Below are 24,122 nucleotides of genomic sequence, written 5' to 3'. Positions count from 1 at the left end.
TAAATAACTCTGCTGGAATTCCATCCCCTCCACTAAGGTTTATTGGCTAAAAATAAAGTGCTTAGTGCTTCCTAAGGCCCACTTGACTTCACAATCCAGGATGACTGGCTCTGAGTGAGAGACTAGACCATTGTGGTTATCGGGGGTCATCAAGATCTTTTTTGTACATTTCTTCAGTGTATTCTATCTCTTTTTGATCTCTTCTGCTTCTATTAGGTCATTATTGCTTCTGTCCTTTACTGTGCCCATCTTTGGATGAAATATTCCTTTGATATTTCCAATTTTCTATGTCTATTGACTAAAAAAATCATCTATGTACCCACTAGATTAGGCACCAAGTTTGCCACAAAACTTCCTGTTTATAATCTAGCACTAGCCCCCCAAATAAAGTGCTTGTGAACAAGCACTGCTACAGAAGAACAAAAATTCTGAGGTCAACAGTCTTTATCCTTAAACAGTTTGCTCTAAAAAAATTCTCTATAACATCCTTAGGAAGCCCTTGTCCCAGATACATCGCCATGTAGCTGTCAGGTGTCCTCTATGCCTCCACTGCCCCCCTTTCCACGCAGCAGACACACTGTACTCAACCCCATTTCAGAACAGGAATAATTTATTTCTATGAATATGACTTTAACAATATTCCATAAGTATTCAGTAATCAAGTTCAGTTCTGTTCAGTCACTCAGTCGTGTCCAACTCTTTGCGACCCCATGAATTGCAGCACGCCAGGCCTCTCTGTCCATCACCAACTCCCGGAGTCTACCCAAACCCATGTCCATCGAGTCGGTGATGCCATCCAACCATCTCATCCTCTGTCATCCCCTTCTCCTCCCGCCCCCAATCCTACCCAGCATTAGGGTCTTTTCCAGTGAGTCAACCCTTCGCATGAGGTGGCCAAAGTATTGGAGTTTCAGCTTCAACATCAGTCCTTCCAATGAACACTCAGGATTGATCTCTTTTAGGATGGATTGATTGGATCTCCTTGCAGTCCAAGGGACTCTCAAGAGTCTTCTCCAACACCACAGTTCAAAAGCATCAATTCTTCGGCGCTCAGCTTTCTTCACCGTCCAACTCGCACATCCATACGTGACCACTGGAAAAACCATAGCCTTGACTAGACGGACTTTTGTTGGCAAAGTAATCAAAGTTTTCTCCAAATCAAGAAAAAAGAATCCAACATAATCAGCAAATATTTTGTGTGTGTATATATGTATTTATACACATATAATTTAAAAAATCTCTTTCTGTAATTTAGTTCTGACTTCTAAGTGACAGAAGCAGTGAAGGACTCTATGTTGAAGCACCCTGTGATAAGGCTTTTTCAGGGCGATCAGTTTCTTGTGAATTATTCATCAGGCTTGCTCCAATTCCACAAGGACTCCACCACAGTCACTAGGATGGAGAAAGATCACTGGTTTTCCATGTGCTCCTATTTTGGCCTCTTCACTTAAAATACGAACCTTTTTTTCTTTCAAATTCATCATAGCCACATTTATATTATCCACCTTGAGAAAAGGAAAAAAACAAGAACACATTTGAGATCATAAAAATACCAAAGTATAGTACCATAAGACGTAGAAGAAACTTTGCAAACATGTGTCTTACTCCCCTGCCTTTGGGCAGAACCACTCTTTAACCATCACAAAAATAAGAGTTTGCTAAATTTTCCTAGGTGAGCAACCACAACGCTTAAGCATTTTCTCCATTAGTAAACATTTCTTCTTAGGACCTAAATGATGTCTGCTTCACTTCATAGCATGTTCTTGTTGCAGCACTATCGATGATTCTTCACAAATTATTTTTCCTAAGAGTCTTGGCTTCCTCATTTACAAGAGAGAGATGAGGCCCACCATATATATAGCTAAGAGTTCAAAATGAGATAACAGATGAGAAGCTCTGAGCACAGTTTATAGAAGGTACTCAACAGATATGAGTGCCTCCCTGATCTCCAAACCTCCCATCTGCCAAACTGTCTGGTTATTACTTTTATTTTGGCCACTCAGTACGACATGTGGGATCTTAGTCCCATGACCAGGGATCAAACCTGCGCCCCCTGACTGGAAGTGTGGATTCTTAACCACTGGACTACCAAGGAAATCACTGGTTATTACTCTTGAGATCAGAACTTCATATACATGAAAATCACTATTAAACTGTCACCAAAATATCTTTCACCATTCTTGAAAAATCCAAACATGTATAATTTTGCAACTCTCTTCTAAGACATTTCTATTTTCTTCATATTTATTGGTAGTCTATAAAGGAGCAAATGCGTTTCTAAATACTTGATGGAAGAGTGTTTTTTCTCGTTTCTGAGGGCTTCTCAGGTAGTGTTAGTATAAAGAACCCACCCGCCAATGCAGGAGACATAAGAGACACAGGTTTGATCCTTGTGTCAGGAAGATCCCCTGCAGGAGGACATGGCAACCTACTCCAGCACTCTTGCCTGGACAATGTCATGGACAGAGGAGCCTGGAGGGCTATAGTCCGTGGGGTCACAGAGAGTCACACACAATTAAGCGACTTAACACATACCTGTCTTAGAAAGTCATCCTCCTAGACTGGGAACCCAGTAAGTGGATAGAAAGGGATAGTAAGAACCCCTGCATTCTGAGGCAGTCCTACATCACCCTGGAGTTTAATGATCTAATAGCTTCACAAACAATTAAAAAAAAAAAAAAAAAAAAACCCCAGAGAGAATAACATTCATGTATCCAAATACAGACTTAACAAATGTTCACATTTATACAAACTTATTTTCAAAGAGCTGAGGATTACATATTGCCTTTTAAAACTGGTTGAACAACCGATGAGGATACTAAATGTTACTAAAAATAAACTAAAATTTCTTCAAACAGAGTACACTCTTTCTGAACACAAGCGCTCAGTGGAGGATATGCAGTAGGTTCTCTAATATGTTTGCAATGTGAACTGAATAAATACTTGTGTTCATGCTGGAATCCAACCCTCTCTTTCCTGGACTGAGAATGAAGCCTAACTATTAATTACGTCATTTTTTAAATCAAGAGAACTATCCTACCAAAATAATTTAAATCAAAGCATAATTAATACTGCTGCTATTCCAAAAGCAAGTTTTCAGAACATGAACATTTACAGATAAAGCCTCTCTACAGAGGCTGTTCTTGTCTAACATTTTTTTTTTCCAGAAATTGTTAGCAGATGCAACTAAGAAGATGTGAGAAATCATAGTCAGTAACTAAAAATGTATTGCCTTTGTAATAAGGGTCAAGTTATTAAAATTTTAAAGACAGAAAATAATTATAATACTTAGCATGTATATGGAAATTCTTTCTTTATTAAGTCTTGTCACTTGCTTCTTCTAATTGCCTTGTGACAAAACAGTATATTCCTACTGCATGGAAGGGGCACATGATCAGTAAATACCATAGCAAAAACGCAAATCTGTTTTGGCCAACTTCAGTGGATAGTGACAGTTAAATCCAAACTTCACTGAGACATATTTTCATTATGATTTGCAGTTACAAATAGCTGGGAAAAGAAGAGAAGCAAAAAGCAAAGGAGAAAAGGAAAGATATTCCTATCTGAATGCAGAGTTCCAAAGAATAGCAAGGAGAGATAAGAAAGCCTTCCTCAGCGATCAATGCAAAGAAATAGAGGAAAACAACAGAATGGGAAAGACAAGATCTCTTCAAGAAAATTAGAGATGCCAAGGGAACATTTCATGCAAAGATGGGCTCGATAAAGGAAAGAAATGGTATGGACCTAACAGAAGCAGAAGATATTAAGAAGAGGTGGCAAGAATACACAGAAGAACTGTACAAAAAAGATCTTCACGACCCAGATAATCACGATGGTGTGATCACTCACCTAGAGCCAGACATCCTGGAATGTGAAGTCAAGTGGGCCTTAGAAGCATCACTACGAACAAAGCTAGTGGAGGTGATGGAATTCCAGCTGAGCTATTTCAAATCCTCAAAGATGATGCTGTGAAAGTGCTGCACTCAATATGCCAGCAAATCTGGAAAACTCAGCAGTGGCCACAGGACTGGAAAAGGTCAGTTTTCATTCCAATCCCAAAGAAAGGCAATGCCAAAGAATGTTCAAACTACTGCACAATTGCACTCATCTCACACGCTAGTAAAGTAATGCTCAAAATTCTCCAAGCCAGGCTTCAGCAATACGTGAACCGTGAACTTCCAGATGTTCAAGCTGGTTTTAGAAAAGGCAGAGGAACCAGAGATCAAATTGCCAACACCTGCTCGATCATCAAAAAAGGAAGAGAGTTCCAGAAAAACATCTATTTCTGCTTTATTGACTATGCCAAAGCCTTTGACTGTGTGGATCACAAGAAACTGTGGAAAATTCTGAAAGAGATGGGAATACCACACCACCTGACCTGTCTCTTGAGAAACCTGTATGCAGGTCAGGAAGCAACAGTTAGAACTGGACATGGAACAACAGACTGGTTCCAAATAGGAAACGGAGTACGTCAAGGCTGTATATTGTCACCCTGCTTATTTAACTTATATGCAGAGTACATCATGAGAAATGCTGGGCTGGAAGAAACACAAGCTGGAATCAAGATTGCCGGGAGAAATATCAATAACCTCAGATATGCAGATGACACCACCCTTATGGCAGAAAGTGAAGAAGAACTAAAGAACCTCTTGATGAAAGTGAAAGAGGAGAGTGAAAAAGTTGGCTTAAAGCTCAACATTCAGAAAACTAAGATCATGGCATCTGGTGCCATCACTTCATGGGAAATAGATGGGGAAACAGTGGAAACAGTGTCAGACTTGATTTTTTTGGGCTCCAAAATCACTGCTGATGGTGATTGCAGCCATGAAATTAAAAGACGCTTACTCCTTGGAAGAAAGGTTATGACCAATCTAGATAGCATATTTAAAAGCAGAGACATTACTTTGCCAACAAAGGTCCGTCTAGTCAAGGCTATGGTTTTTCCAGTGGTCATGTATGGATGTGAGAGTTGGACGGTGAAGAAAGCTGAGCATCGCAGAATTGATGCTTTTGAACTGTGGTGTTGGAGAAGACTCTTCAGGGTCCCTTGGACTGCAAGAAGATCCAACCAGTCCATCCTAAAGGAGTTCAGTCCTGGGTGTTCATTGGAAGGACTGATGTTGAAGCTGAAACTCCAATACTTTGGCCACCTCATGCGAAGAGTTGACTCACTGGAAAAGACCCTAATGCTGGGAAGGATTGGGGGCAGGAGGAGAAGGGGACGACAGAGGATGAGATGGTTGGATGGCAGCACCGACTCGAAGGACATGGGTTTGGGTAAACTCCGGGAGTTGGTGATGGACAGGGAGGCCTGGTGTGCTGCGATTCATGAGGTCGCAAAGAGTCGGACATGACTGAGCGACTGAACTGAACTGAACTGAGAGGGAAAGAAACTATATCAATAGATCCATCTTTGTAGAGGACCAATATTACTACGATTTTTCCAGTAGTCATGCATAGATGTGAGAGTTGGACCATAAAGAAGGCTGAGTGCTGAAGAATTGATGCTTTTGAACTTGGATGCTGGAAAAGACTCTTGAGAGCCCCATGGAGTGCAAGGAGATCAAATCAAATCAAAAGAAATTTAAAAAAACATAAAAGACATTTTAAAAGAGAAATTTACAACACCCAGGGTTAAAGTAACTAAATACCTCAATGCAGACATGGTGCATCCCTCCAGCCCTGTTTTTCTTCAGGAATCCTGCAATTGGACTGTCACTTCCCAATGGGTGCAGCAGCTCCATCTTGGTGTTTCCCAGGTTGACAAAAACGACAGACACTCCATGCTCTGGAAGAGGGACTGGCTCACCCACCTTGGCACCCAAAACATTTTTATAAAATGCTCTGGCCTTTTCCAAGTCTGGCACTGCGATTGCAACATGGTTGAGTCGACCCAGGTTCCATACAGGGCCAGCCGCTAGATGTGAGGACAGAGACGTGAAAGTTCTTACTGTTGAAACTGGAGTCCGAAGTCTGGGGAAAAACCCTGAAAAATTGAACTGCCATTGATATCCCTCTTTTGAGAACTGATATCTTTCTAAAATTAATTTTTAAAAATACATGTAAAAATTATTTACTCATTCTTTTTAATTAGGGAAATTAAATCAGAGGAGATAAATGAAAAACTTACATAATTATTCATCCTGCTCTGAAATAACTGTCTGGAATTAAAAGGCTAACTCTGAACTTTTTATTCGCTGTTGCTTTGTTTTTGGCTGTACCATGCGGCTTTTGGGATCTTAGTTCCCTGACTTGGGACTGAACCCACACTCTTGGCAGTGAAAGCACAGAGTCCTAACCACTGGACCACCAGAGAATTCCCTTCTGTGCTTTTTAGATTCAGGACAAAGGGTGACATTTTTCATAATAATTTATATTTACCAATAACACTTAAAGGAAAGCTGCATATCACAAAGAATCATTTGTTACTCTCTGTATTTCATAAAGCATAAGTCTGAATGTGACAGTGAAATGACATGCATTTAATGATGAGGAAGGAATTTTCTTCTCTACCTACAACCAATTTTTTTGTGTTACATTCTGTAATAAGTTAATGAAAGTCATAACTATAAGTACCTTTTAATGTGGACTTTATTTGAATGATTATCAACTAAAGAAAATATCTCACTAGGGGAAAAAAGAGGCAAAGATCAAGAGGGTACTTAAACCTATGAGAACTTTCTCTGAGTGAGTTTAATTTGAAAGACTAGAAGCAGAAATGCCTCTAAATGTGAAGAAACTTTGCATCTGGAAACAGAAGCAGTCTGCAATGTGTTCTCCCCAAAACACTGGACTTTAAGAGCTGGACTCCCCCCAAGAATGAAAATCACATATAAAAATGAGGTCTAAATATAATCTTGCAAAACTACCTCACTTAATAAACAAGTATGAAATAGCAAATTGAAGAACACGAATTTTATTTTTATTAGGCTGCGCCAGGTCTTAGTTATGGCATGTGGGACCTTTCGTAGTTGCAGCATGTGGGATCTAGTTTCCAGGCCAGGGTTCAAACCTGGGCCCTTTGCATTGGAAGCTTGGAGTCTTAGCCACTGAACCACCAGAGAAGTCCCAAGAACACATGTCTTAAACAAAGAGTTGTTAGTTTTTAATGAAAAACACTTTAAATAGTACCTAGTATCACAGAACTTCAGCTAACCTAAAATTATTAAAAATTTCCCTTTACTAAAATTTTTGATTAACAGGGAAATTAAAGCGGCATCATTTGATTTGACTGAGGACTGTATGGTCTTCCTAGTCGGGAAGGCAGTCTCCTCAGTCACAGGGGGAGGGGCCTGCGCCTGGAATGCTTCACCAAGTGACCCAGAGCCCACAGCCTGAATCGCGCTTCACCTCGTGGGGCCGCTCCCTCACTCAGGATCAGCGACTGCTCCTTTGTCTCTGCTTAAAGCGTGACTGTCACACCTGTCCTCTGAAGGGAGGGGACAAGGTTCCTTGCACTGTGGCACGGTGGCAAAGGCGAGCATGTACAGGCAAAGTGTCCTGCCCTAGCCACAGGGAGACAGCCCCTGTGGCCACAGAGGACAGACACCCACTACCGACGTCATCTTGCTCTGTGTCTTTTCCACACACTGTCCCAACTGGTGCTCATGTTATCCTCGGCGACTCCAGTTCTTTGGACTCAGTGTACCACCATGAAATTCAATTGTATTCCAAGCCAGTACACACAGAAATATACCATTTAAAGCAAATTTCATAAAAAGAATACCTAATCCTTACCAGATGGGATGTGTTCTAATCTTTTCTATTCTATCTTAGTTAAAAAAAAAATACTGGTCCTACCCGCTAAATATCTGCCTTGCTGGTTTCTTATAAAAATTAGGCATTTGATGTAAAAAATATACTACTACAGTGCAAGACATATATAACTGGCAAACAATAAATTTGGCCATTCTTATTGTTAATGACACACAGTGACTGCTGGTTCAGTGGCAAGCAGGGTTCTGTGGAGACCAAGAAGCCATCTGAAGGGCACAGTGAATTTTAAAAATGCTAACAGCCAAGAAAATCATCGGTCAGACTGCAGAAATGGCCCAGTCTCTACGCCTTCTCCACACCACTGGGATCTTTCACCTGTGGAGGACAGAGCCCATGGTGTAACACCTCGCTGATTTCACCTTTCTCCCAATAAAGAGCTACAGGTTATCTTAACATCAGAGTTACGCAACAATACTACAACACAATCTTGCTTAAGCAAACTGTGATCACAAATTCTGAAACAGAAGTGCACTGTGAGGTGATCCAGCTCTGCCTATTAGTTTTGATGACCATAAATTAGAGAGAATAGTCATAGTTCAAGGGAGTACTTTAATATCCTTCCCACTTGGAGGGAAAAAAAACCAAACTGGTCTGATTTTCTTTCAGGTCACAATGAGTGGCAAAGCTGGGTCTCAAGTCCAGGTCTGTCTGACAACAAAGTTGATGTTGTTCAACCATGATGTTTAATTTTCGCATCCTACTAACATTATGTACCATTTTTTTTAGCTGAGCTGTGTGGCATGTGGGATGCTAGTTCCCCAATTAGGGATCAAACTCATGACCCCTGCATTGGCAGCAGGAAGACTTAACCACTGGACCACCAGGGAAGTCCTTCTTTACCATTCTTTGATTCTCAGTTTTTAACATCTTTAGTGTAAATCCTATGAGTAATATCTATTTTCTAAGAAATAGCTTTCTAAGAGATGAGATGACTGTTCTGTGAGTATTTTTTCATGTATATATCACCTCTTTAAACTGATCCAGGGCTGAGACAGTTACAACTATTACGGTGCACTTTGTATAGGGCTCATCACTTAGATTTGGTGACTTGCAATGATAGATGTATAAGACATTTTGTAACTGTAAGAAAGACTATGTTGTTTTTGTTTAGACGCTAAGTAAGTCATGTCCAACTCTTTGGAACCCCACAGATTGTAGCCTGCCAGGCTCCTCTGTCCATGGAATTCTCCAGGCAAGAATTCTGGAGCGGGTTGCCCTTTCCTTCTCCAGAAGATCTTCCTGACCCAGGGATTGAACCTGTGTCTCCTGCTTGGCAGGCAGATTCTTCACCACTGAGCCACCTGAGAAGCCAAAAACAGTGATCAATAAAGTACTTGTCCAGTTAGAGACAGGACTTTAAAGGACTTCAACTGCAAGTTTCAAGACAGCATTTTCTAGGAGAGTAACCTAACATTATTGAGGGTTCATGCCCTTGAACACTTTTTGAAGGTGCTCAGCTTAAGTATTTGTCACGAATGTTCAGGAGTAACTCTGAGATATCACCACTTGGCAACTCGTACCTATCAGGGGATTTCAGATTAAGAGAAATAGTTACCCCCTGGTGACGGATGAAGAAAAAAAAAAGAGGAGAAAGTAGATGAACTGGGGTGTCAGAGAACTTGAGGGTTTTCGTTTCTTTTTTAATGGTACAGAGAACTCAAGAACCCTTCCACACCCGTCTGCTGCTTTCTTCCCTGCCTTTACACAAGACATGAATAGCTTAGGGCGCGTGGGAAGAAGACGCACACCTTCCACATTCTTTACACAACTGACGCTCCAGAGTGGGCCGGGAGTTCAGCCTGCGTTTTCAGTGCTTCTTCTGGTTCCTCCCCCGTCTCTCACTGTCCCTCTGCCATTTACCACATCTGCATCTGGCTCGGCCTGGCTGCCCCTTAGCCGGACGACCCCGCCTCCGGGGCCACACACAGAAGTGCTGACCGTCAGACGCAAACACAGAGGGAAATCCCCAGGCTAACCCGAGGCGTCCCTGGGAAGCTCTAAAGGCGCTGACAGCAGCCAAGGAACGCGCCTCGGGGGCAGATCGCAGCAGACCCAGGTGTGCTGACCACACGCGTCTTCGCGCCCCGGTCTCCCTTCCCGCGAGCCCCACCCCTCGGACAGCCCCGATCCCGGTGTATTCACCTGCGACGTTCGCAGCCACCACCTTCAACACTCGCGCCATCTTGGGAAGTATTTGCTAATTCCAGACTTGCAGTTCCGTGGGAGGGGCGACTGTGCGGCAGGGGGCGGGACAACCGTGTTAGGGGCGGTGGGAGAGGCCTAAAGGGCGGAGCAAACGAGGGTAGGGGCAGGGTGAGAGCCCGGAGGGGCGGGAGACTGAAAGGGCGGAGCAGACGAGACTAGAGGCGGGGCAAGAACCCCGAGGGGCGGGACAGACGAGGCTAAGAGCCGAACAAAAGCTCCGAGGGGCGGGGCAGAAGAGGCTAGGGTCTGGCGAGTGTGTTGCGTTTCTGTGTGTGCGGGGGAGCAGGCCCTCTGTTTTACAGCACAACGTACTGAAGTCACCGAGTGCATCTAAAGCAGAAACTTAAAAGGACGCGACACCTCCTGTGGGCTCCTCAGGAATACAAAACAAAAAATTTGGAGAAAGTTCATCGAGCTGACCAGAGGCGACTCTCGGTTTCTAGCCCCGCCCCCCTGCGCAAAACCTGGTTAAAGTTCTCGGGCTGTCATTGGCTGAGGCTGGAGGTGGGTCCGGAACCATTGCTCCGCGGAACCTTCGTTTCCTGGCTTCAGTCGCGCGGGGGGGCGAATCTTTGCGGCGCGGTTTCCGGGCGGCGGCTCATTTCCTTTGCATGCGGCACTGTGTCCCGAGCTGCAGTCAGCCATGGCCCCGCCAGCTTGGCGTCGGCGGACCCTGGAGCGGTGCCTGAGGGAGGTCGGTAAAGCCACCGACCGCCCAGAGTGCTTCCTCACGTAAGTGCCCAGATCCTGGGCTCTGGTGCGGCTCAGGACTCAGGTGGGCGCGGGCTGCGGGCTCCCGGCAAGTTCCAGATTAGGGGAAGGGGAGAGCTCTTTTCCTTACGTTTCACGTAGTTTACGCTCCCCTGGCCTGTCACACTTCTTTAGATAGTTAAGAGCTATGTTCTGTGGGTCTCCCAGTTCTGTGCTGCTGAACTCAAACTAACCTGGGTTATTACAGTCTCGAGGTCTCCATGCCCTCATCCTTCACACAGGCGCACCGGGTGGCGTGCTCTTTCTCCCATCTGTTCCCAGAGAACCCACTGTTTACTTACTCATCATCAGACTTTATTGAAAGTACTAACTTGCTTATCTATCCACCCCACGACTGAGCCTCTTGAAAATTAGAATCGTCTTTCATCTCCCTTCCCAGCACGAGCTCTTGGTATTTTTGTTCGAAGACTATATAGAGATCTTGTGTTTCAAGCCCGACCTTTCCCTTGAGCTCCAGGCTCACAACCAACTACAGCCATACACTCAGCATCTTAGATTCAGTCTGTCCAAAATGAACTGTTGCTCTGTTTGCTTCCTGTCCTCTGCCCTCCCTGAGATCCTTTCCCTATCCTCTCCACCTGCCTTCCCTATCACATTATATCTTTACAGTTTTTCAGACACAAACCAAGCCACTTCCTCAGTGTCTTCCTTTTTCTCAATTCTACATCCAGTTCATTAGCAAATCCTGTCAGTTACATCTCCAAACTGTATTCCGAATTTGACTATTTCTCACCATTTCCGCAGCTCTGATCCCAGCACAGTTGTGCATCCTTTGCCTGCATCAGCCTCCTGATCACCGTCATTTCATTCCTTCTCCTCGGCAGGCCATCTCTCCAAGCATAAGTCAGGTCATTTTGCTTCTCTGCTTTAAAATCTTTAATTTTTTTTAAAGATTTTTAAATATTTATTTGTACTGTTTCATTTATTTACTTTTAATATTTACTGATTTATTTGGCTGCGCTGGGTCTTAGTTGCAGCACTCGGGATCTTTAGTTACTACATGTGAACTGTTAGTTGTAGCATGTGGGATCAGTTCCCTGACCAGGGATCAAACCCAGGCCCTGTACATTGGAAGTGTGGAGTCTTAGCCAGTGGACCACCAGGGAAGTACCCAAAACCTTCACTTATGAAAATGACAGCCTCTTATCTCTGAGGCCTGCATGATCTGGCTCCCACCCAGCTCTCGAACCTTCCCTTCTGCCTCCTTCACCACACTCAAGCCAAGCTGGCCTTTCTGCTTCTCAGATTCACCATCCTCATTTCTGTCTTAGGAAATTTGTTCTTGCTGTTTCTTCTGCCTGAAATACGTGTCTCCAGATTTTTTGTCAGACTGTCGTCTTACAGATAGGTATCAGCTCAGATGTCACAGCTAATCTGTGACCACTCTTGCCACAGCAGGTGTTGACTGTGGACTTACTGAATGGAGTGGCCTGTGATATAGCAGAGTTGAGAATTTAAGGCTAAGATACACTCCATGCATGTTCAGTCATGTTTGACTCTTTTGTGACTCCATGGACTGTAACCCACCAGGCTTCTCAGTCCGTAGGACTCTTCAGGCAAGAATACTGGAGTGGGTTGCCATTTCCTCATCCAGAAGATTCACTCTTTATCTCTAGGCAGAGGTCTGTAAGGGTTCCCTGCCTGAAATCTAGCAGATTCAGAGATACTGGGTTGTCACCTTTTATATACTAATGCAATTCTTGGGCAAGACAGTACACTCTTTAGGGCCAGACTCTATACTTAAAATGGAGATTTCATCCTGCCATGTGCCGCAGCCTGGAAGGACCTAGAGAATATTATGCCTGTTGCAGTCAGTCATAGAAAGACAAATGCTGTATGTTATCATTTACATGTGGAATTTTAAAAGAAATATAGATGAATGTATATAGCAGGACAGAAACAGACTCACAAATATACAGAACCAAAAACCAGTTGCTGGGGGCGGGGGGCGGAGGATGAAATAGGAGTGTGGGATTAAGAGATACCAACTACCATGTGTAAAATAGATGAGCAACAAGGATATATTGTACAGCAATGAAATGATCTTGGCCATTAGCTTCTAATAACTTAATGGAATATAATCAATAAAAATACTGAATCACTGAAACTAGTATAATATTGTAAAGCAGTACTTCAACTTTTTAAAAATTTCATTTTGCACAAGAGTTGGCCTTTTTTTTTCCTTTCATTTCTGAATGCTGTGCACTTGTTAACTATAATTATAAATCTCATTTAACTCCTTCTCTCTGCCTCCTAACAGCATTCAAGATGAACTGGCATCAAAGTTTACTTCTTTAACAAAACTACTTTATGACTTTAATAAAGTACTAGAGAATGACAGGAAACATGGGAGTCCTTTAGAAAAACTGATGATAAATAATTTCGATGATGAGCAGATTTGGCAACAATTGGAACTGCAGAATGAACCAATTTTACAGCACTTCCAGGCTGCAGTTAGTGAAACCATTGAAGATGAAGACATGAGTCTTCTCCCAGAGAGTGAAGAGCAGGAGTGTGAAGAGGATGTGATGGAGCTGGAGGCTGCTGGCCAGGAGGACCTGGAGCAAGATTTAGAGGAAGAGGAGGTGGAGGAAGCAGAGGAGGAGGAAGTGTCAGACCTGAGTGCTGATGATCCTGAAGCAGATGAGAGAGCCAAAAACTCAAGCAAATTGGATCTGAGGAAAAGCCCAGATTTCAGCGATGAGGACTCTGATCTTGATTTTGATATCAGCAAACTGGAACGTCAGAGCAAGGTGCAGAGCAGAATGCCTAGGAAACCAACAGAAAAGTCCATAGTAGACGATAAATTCTTCAAGCTCTCTGAGATGGAGACCTTTTTAGAAAACATGGAAAAGGAAGAGGAACACAAAGATGACCAAGAGGAGGATGATATTGATTTTTTTGAAGATGTGGATTCCGATGAAGGTGAAGGAGGACTGTTTGGAGGCCAGGATCTTAAGGTAAAGTTTGGCGAGAGGACAGAGTGTTCTTTCTGCCTCATCACATGAGATGGGGTTCTATTTCTCCAGAAGAGGGTTAAAATACTTCAAAATTCACCAGGGGATCAGTGAAATATTTAGATCAGTTGAAAAAAAAAAAGGGACTGGAGAAATTAAACCAAAGCCATCATTTCCTTATCACGAAACACTTCTTTGTAGCTTCAGAACCACAGTCACACATTACGGAGAATGAATCTGTGCCTCCATTCAGTTTGCTGTGGTCTAATAGTTCTTAGGGTTTTGTAGTAGTGTTATTAGTTGCCAACTTCCCCTACACAGTATGCATACACATTTATGCGTTATTTAATGTATTCTTCTACCCTTGATTAAAGGTTTTAAAAGTATTTTTGTTTTAGTCAGGTAAAAGTTCCAGAAACCTGAAATACAAAGATTTCTTTGATCCAGTTGAAAGTGATGAAGACGTAGCAAGTGTCCACGATGATGGGAATGAACTAGCTTCAAATGAAGAGGAAGAGATTGCTGAAGAAGGAGAAGAAAGCATTTCTGAGACGTGAGTATTTGAAGTCCTTCACACTGTAAGCTGGAGCTGCCCAGTCATCTGTGTACTACTGGTCGACAGATGTGATTGTCCTAAGAAGTGGGATTCTCTAAGGTCAGACAGTCTCAGAATAGCTAGAGGAAGTCACTAAATTTGAAGGGACGTCAGAGATGACCTAGTGCAAATCAGCGTGACTGGCAGTAACAGGCAGACCTTCCTTACCAAGAGATCTGATCTGTTTTCTGTGCCAATAAAAATACCCTGTTGTTACTTAGGTGAGAAAAGTCTGTATTATAGATTGATGAATAATTTGTTTTCTGTATATTGGACACTTTGTCCTATTTTACCTAAATACTAGAAGTTATGAATATTTAATTGCATTGTCTACAAAAGACGTTTAACTGCTAAGTTTGTTTCTTTTTGATTTTCTAATGAAAACTGTTATGTTTCCTTTCATAAGTGTTTTGGTCTCATAGGGATGAAGATGATGACCTTGAAGAAAGTGGAGACAGTAAACAAGAAACCTCGAAAAGAGTGACCTTTGCTCTGCCCAATGATGAGGACACTGAAGATACAAATGTCTTAAATGTACAGAAAGACTCTGATGAAGTCAAATCCTCGTTTGAAAAAAGACAAGAAAAGGTAATAATTAGGAAGTTTAAGGGATTTTTAAATTATGTTTAACAGTGACTGTTGAACTCAGACTACTAACTAATCTGCCCTGGTTTTGTGGGGGGGCGGGCAGGGGGCTTGTTTTTTTTGATGGTACACTTAATTATCCTTTAAAAAAAAAACTTGTTCTCTCTGTGGCAGTGCAAAGAGATAACCATGTGGGAAGCAGCTAATTTACAAAATTCAGTGCTGCATTTCCCACCCTGTGGCTTTCAGTATGGAGCCCATGTGTAAAACTTGTTTCTCTGTCCTTGCTGTCTTTATACCTGAGACAGGTTTTTTCCTAACTAGCTGTCCTATGAGCCTCTCCTGGTAACCACTTCAACTGGTTGTATCTGTGAGGTGCCGTGCAGCCAGAATTCTAATTAATACCATCTCAAACACATTTTCCAAAGTTGATAAAAATTATTTCCTTACGACATGCTGTCAAACAAAATGTTGTTTGAAAATAATAGATATAGCCTGGCTCCAGACATTGGGCTTTATCATTTAACTATCTTAAAAATATATCACACAACTTGAAATGAGAATAGGTAAATAACTAAAGATACCAAGGACATCAAGAGCATTATTTTAAAAAGAGAATCTGAGTTAAATCTATGATTATCAGATTGTTCCCCAAAGACAAAGTCTTTAAGGAAAAAAAAAAAAGTGAAAAAATGAGAAATCTGTCCTTGCCTTAGTGACCTTCCCTCCCTACACTGCCACAAAAAAAAAAAAAAAGTGGGTTTAGTTTACTGGGGAATTGTATAAGGCCTTCAAGAAGTGGATAATTTAGTACTGTTTGATCAGTTCCCGCATATGAAGAGTAAAGCTTCCAAATTGTCTTCTTGTGAAGTTATGATTACAAGAATACCCAAACCTGACAGGTAACATTGAAACACGCACAGTCTCACTGTGAATAGTGATGTAGAAATGCAAAATAGTGCAATGAAAGAGTACAGCTGTGGGGGCCTCATCCTCTTGATTCAGGATTAGGAAATGTATTAATTTAACTTAATCCTTGTTACGGTAGGTTAAGGAGAGAAATCATACAGTCACCTCCATGTGTCAAAAAAAAAATGAGAAGGCAATGGCACCCCACTCCAGTACTCTTGCCTGGAAAATCCCATGGACGGAGGAGCCTGGTAGGCTGCAGTCCATGGGGTCGCTAAGAGTCGGACACGACTGAGCGACTTCACTTTCACTTTTCCCTTTCATGCACTGGAGAAGGAAATGGCAACCCACTCCAGTATTCTTGCCTGGAGAATCCCAGGGACGGCGGAGCCTGGTGGGCTGCTGCCTATGGGGTTGCACAGAGTCGGACACGACTGAAGCAACTTAGCAGCAGCATGTATCAAAAAAAGAATTTAAGAAAATTAAATATTCATTCCTAATTTTTTTTTCACTGCTAGTGAAATATAAACATCTGGCCAAAATCTGCCATCCTGATTAATGGTAGAATTCTAGAAACATCCCTTAAAAATCAAGAGTAAGACTTATTTCCATTACCACTGTTACTCTTTCCACTGTTACTTAAGATTCTTATGGAAGTGTTACTCAGCCAGGGCAACTATGAAAGAAAACACTAAAGGAGATGAGAAAACTGAAATGAAAGCTTTCATATTTGGAGAGAACTAGAAAAACCAAGCAGGTGAACTGGAAAGCTATTAGGAAAAATAATTTGGTAAGGTTGCTGAAAAGGCTGTCATCTTAGACACCATGAAGCTGAAAGGTTGTTGCTGACCCAGGAGAAGACGCCGGTTTCTTGGCCTCCGGAAGAGAAGAATTCAATCTGGGGCCAGTGACGAGGCTTGATTGCTCAGAGCTTTTGTGCAATAGTTTTATTAAAGTGTAAAAGGGATAGAGAAAGCTTCTGACGTAGACATCAGAAGGGAGCAGGAAGAGTACCCCCTTGCTAGTGTTAGCAATGGAGTTATATACCTTTTAATTAGTTATTACAATGAATCAAAAGAATGTCTCAAGTTTGTGAAAATTTTACCAGACCTACTCCAGCAATTTACATTTTAGGATAACAAGATTAGAATTTAACAATAGAAAGATCCTCCAGACCCACTCCCACAATATACATTCTAAGATATCAGGATTAGTCAGAAGGTTTTCAGGAAGGAGAAACTGTCCCCCAGCGGATACATTGTTGCTGTATAATCCCTAGTACAGAGTTTAAACTGAGTTGTGTAATTGACTAAGACGAAGGAATGCAGAGGAAAAAAATGTTTGTCCTTTTCTCCTCCTTGAGAATTTTAGACCGCCAGTCTCCACTTCGAGAGCCCCAGACCCCTTTCTCCTCCTTGGGGACCCTGAACTTCTTATCAGTCTGCCTAGGAATTGACTCTCTCAAAGCCATTATAGATGCCACCTCTTTAGACATTAGAGATAATTTGGATTGTGGGTGTGGATCAAGGGGGTAGCATATATGGGCTCAGTTGTGTGTGACTCTTTTGCCACCCCATGGTCTGTAGCCCGCCAGGCTCCTCTGTTCATGGCATTTCCCAGGCAAGAATGCTGGAGTGGGTTATCATTTCCTCCTCCAGGGGATCTTCTCAACCCAGGGATCAGCAGGTGGATTCTTTACCACTGAGCCACCTGGGAAGCCCAGAGTCAGAAGGGTCAGGCTCCATCAGATACTGATGCTCTAATACAAAATTACTTAGTCTTGGGATGCTTTTAATATCCCTTAGTCAACTTAATAATTAAGTTGATAGTGGTTTGTGAATAAATAAAATAGGTCAGTTTCACTAGAATAGAGTCCAGAAATATACCCAAATACTTCTGGGAGAAGTGAGTAAATAGTAAACATAACATTTCAAACGAGTGTGGAAAAGAGGTCATTTATAGCTCCTTATTCTACCTCCAGATAGGAGTAGAAGTCACTACTGCCATCCTTAAAAAAATGCAAAGACATAACGGGATTTTATTCAGGAACAATGCATTTCTTGCTTTCCCACTAGTAAAAATATTAGTTGCTTTTACTCACCTGTATGGCTAATCTTGTTTCCAAATGTGTGGTAACACTTTCTTTCTCTTTCTCAGATGAATGAAAAAATTGCATCTTTGGAAAAAGAGTTGTTGGAGAAGAAACCTTGGCAGCTTCAAGGAGAAGTGACAGCGCAGAAGCGGCCCGAGAACAGCCTCCTGGAAGAGACCCTGCACTTCGACCACGCTGTGCGCCTGGGTGCGTGTGCCCACTGGGCTTCCACAGGTGTTCACATACCCTTTTCGGTGGTTTTCATAGATTTGGAGTAATATTTCTTTCCCCCCGACTTTTTATTTTAAAAACTTGCAAACATACAGAAAAGTTGAAAACTAGTACAGTGGACAAACGTGTGCCATTTTCCTGAGTTTGCCGATTGTTAACCTTTGGCTGTATTTGCTTTCTCCCCCTGTTTATGTGTGGCTGTGTGTGTGTGCTTTTTCCCCCCGAGTCATTTGAAAGTAAGTAGCCAGGATCATGACACTTTGGTCCTGAGAACTGTTACTATTTTCTGAGAACTAGAACATTCTCCTGTATAGCCACAACGCCACTAATCCATCCAAGAATTACTGCTGTACTGGTGATGCCTAATGTGTCGTCCACAATTAGTCCTGCTGCTAATCTGTTTACCGTGCCTGCTGTTACTGTCCAGTGGTTAAATTGTGACTCCAGCCAAAATCCCTGACCATCTCATTGAATTCTTTCTTGTACCTATTACGTCAGAATGAATTTTCATTGTATTTAGTGCAAAAAGGAGTACATCCCCAGGTGCACAGTTTAAAAGTGTTAGCATTTACCACTGTGTGTACTTGGTAGCTTTGTGGTTCTCAAACTGCAGGAAGCATCAGAAAAGTTAGTTAACACATACATTAGTGTCCCTTTTCCCCTATTTCTGATATGAGAGGTGTGGGGTGGCCCAAGACTTCACAAAACCACAGGTTCATTTCTATCTACCTAACAATACACGTTCTGTATCCTTTAGCACCTGTGATCACAGAGGAGACCACTCTCCAGCTAGAGGATATCATTAAGCAGAGGATAAGAGATCAGGTCAGTAAGAATGAAATTTAATTTAAATCAAAGTACACTGACATTTTTAGAAATAGAATATTTCGAGAGTAGGAATAGCACTCTCTTTTCTTAGAATATTTGTTCCTATCAAGTTTTTGTTTAAAAGCCCTAAGTCTACCCCAAAGGTATCCTTGACCTTTGTTGTGTGAGGTACTGTCCTTGCTAACACCCCAGAAAGAAGGGTGTCCTTCCCGAGGAGAACAAAGTAGCCAGAGCCCCTGCCATCCCCTGCAACCCCCCAGCCTTGCTGACCTTTCGTGTGGTGTGGGATGAAGCTCTGGAGGGTGACTGGGGTCTGGCTTGACATGCTCACACCCAGGACCCTTGGTCTACATACCGTGTCTAGTGTGACATATGAAAGGTCTAGTTTTCAAGTGTGTAAAACCTACCAAAGAGTTTTGGTTTAAAAACTGATCTTATTTTGTAAACTTATAGTAAAACTTGGGTATGGAGCATGTATAGCAAGAGATGACTTTGTAAGATGTGTATGCTTAAAATAGGAAGGGTTTGAGGGATGGGTATGATACACAGAGGATCTTTTCATTTGAAATGAAGCAAACTCTTGTCTTGACTGTTGAACAAACCACCATGGGGAGCTGTGGAATTCAAATTGGTAACCAGCATTTAAAACAAAAAAGGACACTTGAGTGATGCCCTCTCTGCTTTGAGAAAACGCCTTCCTTTTGGCTGCAGTTTGCTTACTCTGTAATGATAATTGGTATTCCAGAGGAAGAGGCCTAAGGGACCCTAGAAAGAAGTTACAGATTTTGTCTGTCAATTTATGTTCCATGTGCCTTTCCTGTTTCAGGCTTGGGATGATGTCGTACGCAAAGAAAAGCCTAAAGAGGATGCATTTGAGTATAAAAAGCGTATAACACTGGACCACGAGAAGAGTAAGTTGAGCCTTGCTGAAATTTATGAACAGGAGTACATCAAACTCAACCAGGTGAGGAGGCCACTATGGCAAAGCCATTGCTATTCAGGGAGGAGATGTAGAGAATGAGTTCTGTGGGTTCTACCTACAGCTCAAGAGATGTGAGAGACAAATCCTGAGCTGGGGTCACATTGTGTAGTGTGAGGCAGCGTGGCTAGGAGCAGAGGGGCTGAAGTGCCCCCGTGGAGTATCACTGGCTAGGGGTGGTTTGCAGTCACTCTTGGTCCCCTGGTACTCTCACAGCTAATTATTAACTTGCCAGCAATTATTACAGCTGAATAATACTCTGTTGTATGTGTGCCACGATTTATGGATCCAATTTCAACAGTTGATGAGTATTTGGGCTGTTTCTGCCTTTTGTGAATAGTGTGTCCATGGACATAGATGTATATGTACTTAAAAAGTGTATGAGTACCTGCTTTAATTCTCTTGGGCATATATGTAAAAGTGGAGCTGCTGGGTCCTATGGTGATGCTCTGTTTAACTTCTGGAGGCACAGTCAGACATGTTCCTACTGTGACTGTACCATTTTACATTCCCACCAATAATGCCAAACTGTTAAGGGCACTAAATTGTAAGTTGTAAATGTTAGCAGTTCGGTTGCAACAGTGACCTTACCTTGGGAAGTGTCTTTGGAGCTGAAGCCTGATGACAAGAAACTGGTGACGCCTTCATGGGCCTTGAGTGTTCTGTCCTGTGTTGGCTGTGTTGCTGCTTTAGTCTGATGATGTTGAACTGATTTCCTCAGCAAAAAACAGCAGAGGAAGAAAATCCAGAGCATGTAGAAATCCAGAAGATGATGGACTCCCTCTTCTTAAAGTTGGATGCGCTCTCAAACTTCCACTTCATCCCCAAGCCAGTAAGTGTGTGATATCTCGGGGAGTAGATGACAGATTAGAGATTTGCTGTTTGTTTGGGTTCAGACCACTTCATCCTCAAGCCAGTAAGTGTGTGATATCTCGGGGAGTAGATGACAGATTAGAGATTTGCTGTTTGTTTGGGTTCAGAATGCACGCCTTCAGGGTTTCCCATGAACAACAGGTTGGGCCTCCGATGGGGAAGGCTCGTGTCTGGCCCCAGGACGGGTCTGGACCCCCCAGCTGGTCCAGCCTGATGTCCATCTCCTTGGCAGTCCCTGCCAGACCCTCAGTCTTAGCCACAGGCTCTCCTTTCCCACCCTTTCTCCCTGTCTGGTCTCTGGTTGTGTTTTCACTGTGTGATGGACTTAGGGGTGTGGGTAGTGTCTGTACCTGGCATTTATCAGTGCCTGCTACCTGTCGGGTTAGATCCTTCATGTCTACTAGCTCAGCCAACAGACCTCACATCTCACATCTTAAATAATCTCCATGAAGTATGTTCTAAAGTGTGAACCTAAAATACTTCTTTAGGTTCACGATGTAAGTGTTTTACATGAGGACCACTTCTGACTTCTTATCAAATGTGTTGTCTCGTTTCTAGCCTGTTCCAGAGATTAAAGTGGTATCAAATCTACCCGCTGTCACCATGGAGGAGGTTGCCCCCGTGAGTGTCAGTGGTGCAGCCCTCCTGGCCCCAGAGGAAGTCAAGGTGAGAAGCCAGTGTCGAAGTGTCTGTTTATAAATTGGTCGTTTGTAGTCATATCTCCATTTAACATCATTTTCTTTGAGCTTGTAGTCTTTATTCTAACATATCTGAGCAGTTCCCACCTATAATCAAATTAGTAATAATACAGAATATTCAAATATGAGTTTTCTACAATCAGGTATTATTATGAGATGTAGATTTGAGAAATATTGTGAATGCTGATTACAAATATCTAGCATCAGCATCTTGTTATAATTCAGGTTGAATATTAGAAGTTTGAGGTTGTTAGATGTTAGCTAAGATGTTAGACTTGAAACAAACTGCATGTATCTAGCAGTGCTTTGATATTAGCATTTCCCCTTTTTGCTATATCCATGTGAGGCTTATCAGTCCTGGAACCATGGTCTAGAACAGAGTGTGTGGGTCTAGGAAGAGCTGGACATACCACACACAGGACACCCCGGCCTTGTGTACTTGGGAGCCCTCACCTGGCACAAGGGTGGTGGTTTCCGCCAGGAGGACTGATTTCTGCCAGGGCCTCATCCCCCCCGGCAGCCTGGCAGCAGAGCCCTCCATTTTTGTGCTCACTTGCTTTGCTCCACCCACACCCACCCTTCGGTGCCTCTGCCTCCTACCCTAGGCTGGGCTGGAGTGGAGGAGAAAAGGGAGAAAGTGGACCTTCACCAGCTAGATTTCCTGCCCTCAGCGGCTCAGAGCTGGGCAGCCACAGGCAGGTCCCTGGAGCCCAGGATGGGGTCTGCCTGCTTCTCCAAGAGGGGAAGCCTGACACCCATGCTCTCGAGGCCACCTTTGTGAAGGAGTATGCAGACCAAACTGTCACCGTCAGAGCACACGTCGCAGGTCTTACAGTGCATCCTGGGTCTTATAGCGCTTCCCAGGTCTTACATCGCTGAGTGGCCAGAGCCCCTCAGGGCCCGGGTGGGGTTGGGCTGGTTCTCACACTTGGGCCACAGTTCATGCAGTTGCTTCTCTTACAGTTTCTGGAGTCATTAGGTTAGATTAATGAGTGTGTTGGCGGTGGTTTTTCAATAGGAGAAAAATAAAGCTGGAGATATAAAAACAGCTGCTGAGAAAACAGCTACAGACAAGAAACGAGAAAGGAGGAAAAAGAAATATCAAAAGCATTTGAAAATAAAGGAGAAAGAAAAGCGGAGAAGACTTCTTGAAAAAAGCAACCCAGACCAGGCAGGGAGATACACCAAAGCAGTAGCCTCTGAGAAGCTGAAACAGCTGACCAAGACAGGCAAAGCCTCTCTGCTAAAGGTGAGGACGGGGAGGAGAGCTGTCAAGGGGCTTGAATACAGGGCCAATGGCACACTTTAGGTGACCTGGGCGTCTAGTGACCAAGCCCACCCACAAAGGGAAAGGGGAGGGAGGGGAGAGGCCATGGAGCACTGGCTGTGTCACAGCCTAAACCTTGGGTTTCAAGTGCAGGGGCTCATGGTCACCTGACGTTGTGAGACCACTGTAGTGGTATATAATGTGTATAATACTTCTGCTCTATTTGGCGCAGGCTCCTTTTCCACATTTACACTGTAATGCCCTGTTGTAGTCATTTGGTTTTGTTCATCTTTAAGCATAATACCCTATAGCATGACCTTGTGTTATTTCTAATTGCAGGATGAAGGTAAAGACAAAGCCTTAAAATCATCTCAGGCATTCTTTTCTAAATTACAAGATCAAGTGAAAATGCAAATCAGCAATGCAAAGAAAACCGAGAAGAAAAAGAAGAAAAACCAGGATATATCAGTTCATAAATTAAAGCTGTAATATATTTTGCATATAATGTAAATACTATTTACATGTGTAAGCTTATATTCTGTCATGGTTCAGTTTTGTAATAAAATTTTTGAGAATTTTTCTTCACACGGACTACAGATGTTTGAGAATAGCAAGCCTTTCTCTGGGTGTGTGTGGGGACCTCTATTCCCAGCACCACCACCCCCCCCCCCACAGTAGGCCTGGCCAGGGAAGGGGCCAGTCTGCAGGCTTGGACCCCTCCCTCCTTCCCTGTCACAGCCAGCTGCCCACAGCAGAGGTCCTCACATGTCTTCCGGGGGCCTTGGTTTTCTTCTCCCACTGCCCTGCTCTCCTTCCACAGGACAGTGGGGTTTCCATGCATGTATCTTACATCCTTCTCCTTGGGAAGTGATCTCATGTCCCATGAGCAGAGGCTTGTGAAGGCTGGGGAGTCCCATCAGGTGGGAGGAGGGGGGTGATGTGGCTAGGCGAGGAGAAGTGAGTGTGTTGGGAGGGCAGACCGGTGCCCCTTGGAGCCTTCCATGACCACCATGGTGCTCCCTGTCTTGACCTCCCATCGAAGGAAGACTGTCATTCATCTGTTAGGGCCTCACATTACCCTTTTGGGAGTAGAGAATGAGAACAAAGCTGACGCTGAAGCAGCAATAAGCAGTGTAGGGGGGCTCCTTTTTCTCCATACCCTTTCCAGCTTTTGTTTATTAACAATACTCTTATCCCCACTTACCCCTCAGTTCTGCCTCACCTCTCTGCTCTCCTTCATGACTAAACCTCTTGAAAGAACCATCTAGATTTTCTGCTGTCTTAGGTTTAGTCCCTGAGGGCTGTGAATTAAACTGACAATAGAAAACAGATTAACAGGAGAAATTATTCATATAT

The 24,122-nt window shown here is 43.1% G+C and overlaps 2 protein-coding genes across 4 annotated transcripts; one reads left to right on the top strand and one right to left on the bottom strand.

Moving 5' to 3' along the window:
* Nucleotides 1-592: 592 nt before the first annotated feature.
* On the bottom strand, nucleotides 593-9,981 carry MCEE (methylmalonyl-CoA epimerase). 2 transcript variants are annotated; one of them, XM_081550367.1, is made up of 3 exons: nucleotides 9,919-9,981; nucleotides 5,652-5,986; nucleotides 593-1,505 (listed from the first exon to the last, which is right to left on the bottom strand). In XM_081550367.1, exons 1-3 carry the CDS (start codon nucleotides 9,956-9,958, stop codon nucleotides 1,353-1,355), a joined length of 528 nt encoding a protein of 175 aa, XP_081406493.1. In that variant the 5' UTR covers nucleotides 9,959-9,981; the 3' UTR covers nucleotides 593-1,352. The 2 variants fall into 2 exon arrangements, with proteins under 2 accessions (XP_081406493.1, XP_081406494.1); XM_081550368.1 differs by having other exon boundaries at nucleotides 5,652-5,917.
* Nucleotides 9,982-10,207: 226 nt separating this feature from the next.
* Nucleotides 10,208-23,351, top strand: MPHOSPH10 (M-phase phosphoprotein 10). 2 transcript variants are annotated; one of them, XM_081550366.1, is made up of 11 exons: nucleotides 10,208-10,485; nucleotides 13,013-13,712; nucleotides 14,108-14,262; nucleotides 14,727-14,892; nucleotides 17,956-18,097; nucleotides 18,879-18,946; nucleotides 19,776-19,913; nucleotides 20,650-20,760; nucleotides 21,360-21,467; nucleotides 22,518-22,748; nucleotides 23,106-23,351. In XM_081550366.1, exons 2-11 carry the CDS (start codon nucleotides 13,122-13,124, stop codon nucleotides 23,253-23,255), a joined length of 1,860 nt encoding a protein of 619 aa, XP_081406492.1. In that variant the 5' UTR covers nucleotides 10,208-10,485; nucleotides 13,013-13,121; the 3' UTR covers nucleotides 23,256-23,351. The 2 variants fall into 2 exon arrangements, with proteins under 2 accessions (XP_081406492.1, XP_081406491.1); XM_081550365.1 differs by lacking the exon at nucleotides 10,208-10,485 and adding an exon at nucleotides 10,591-10,713.
* Nucleotides 23,352-24,122: the final 771 nt, after the last annotated feature.

The sequence above is a fragment of the Giraffa tippelskirchi genome, chromosome 12 (assembly GCF_054371585.1).
Source record: "Giraffa tippelskirchi isolate mGirTip1 chromosome 12, T2T-mGirTip1v1.2.pri, whole genome shotgun sequence".
In the NCBI taxonomy this organism is placed as follows: domain Eukaryota; kingdom Metazoa; phylum Chordata; class Mammalia; order Artiodactyla; family Giraffidae; genus Giraffa; species Giraffa tippelskirchi.
This window is presented reverse-complemented; position numbering and strand designations above follow the sequence as displayed.

What these genes read in the sequence shown, in the direction of transcription:
- MCEE (XM_081550367.1), bottom strand. Translation starts at nt 9,958, where the DNA reads ATGGCGCGAGTGTTGAAGGTGGTGGCTGCGAACGTCGCAG. An exon ending in GGTGGCTGCGAACGTCGCAG is followed by an intron (nt 5,987 to 9,918) that starts GTGAATACACCG and finishes TCAATTTTTCAG; the next exon opens with GGTTTTTCCCCAGACTTCGG. An exon ending in TGCACCATGTCTGCATTGAG is followed by an intron (nt 1,506 to 5,651) that starts GTATTTAGTTAC and finishes CCTTTTCTCAAG; the next exon opens with GTGGATAATATAAATGTGGC.
- MPHOSPH10 (XM_081550365.1), top strand. Translation starts at nt 10,625, where the DNA reads ATGGCCCCGCCAGCTTGGCGTCGGCGGACCCTGGAGCGGTGCCTGAGG. An exon ending in TTGGAGGCCAGGATCTTAAG is followed by an intron (nt 13,713 to 14,107) that starts GTAAAGTTTGGC and finishes TTTTTGTTTTAG; the next exon opens with TCAGGTAAAAGTTCCAGAAA. An exon ending in TTGAAAAAAGACAAGAAAAG is followed by an intron (nt 14,893 to 17,955) that starts GTAATAATTAGG and finishes TCTCTTTCTCAG; the next exon opens with ATGAATGAAAAAATTGCATC.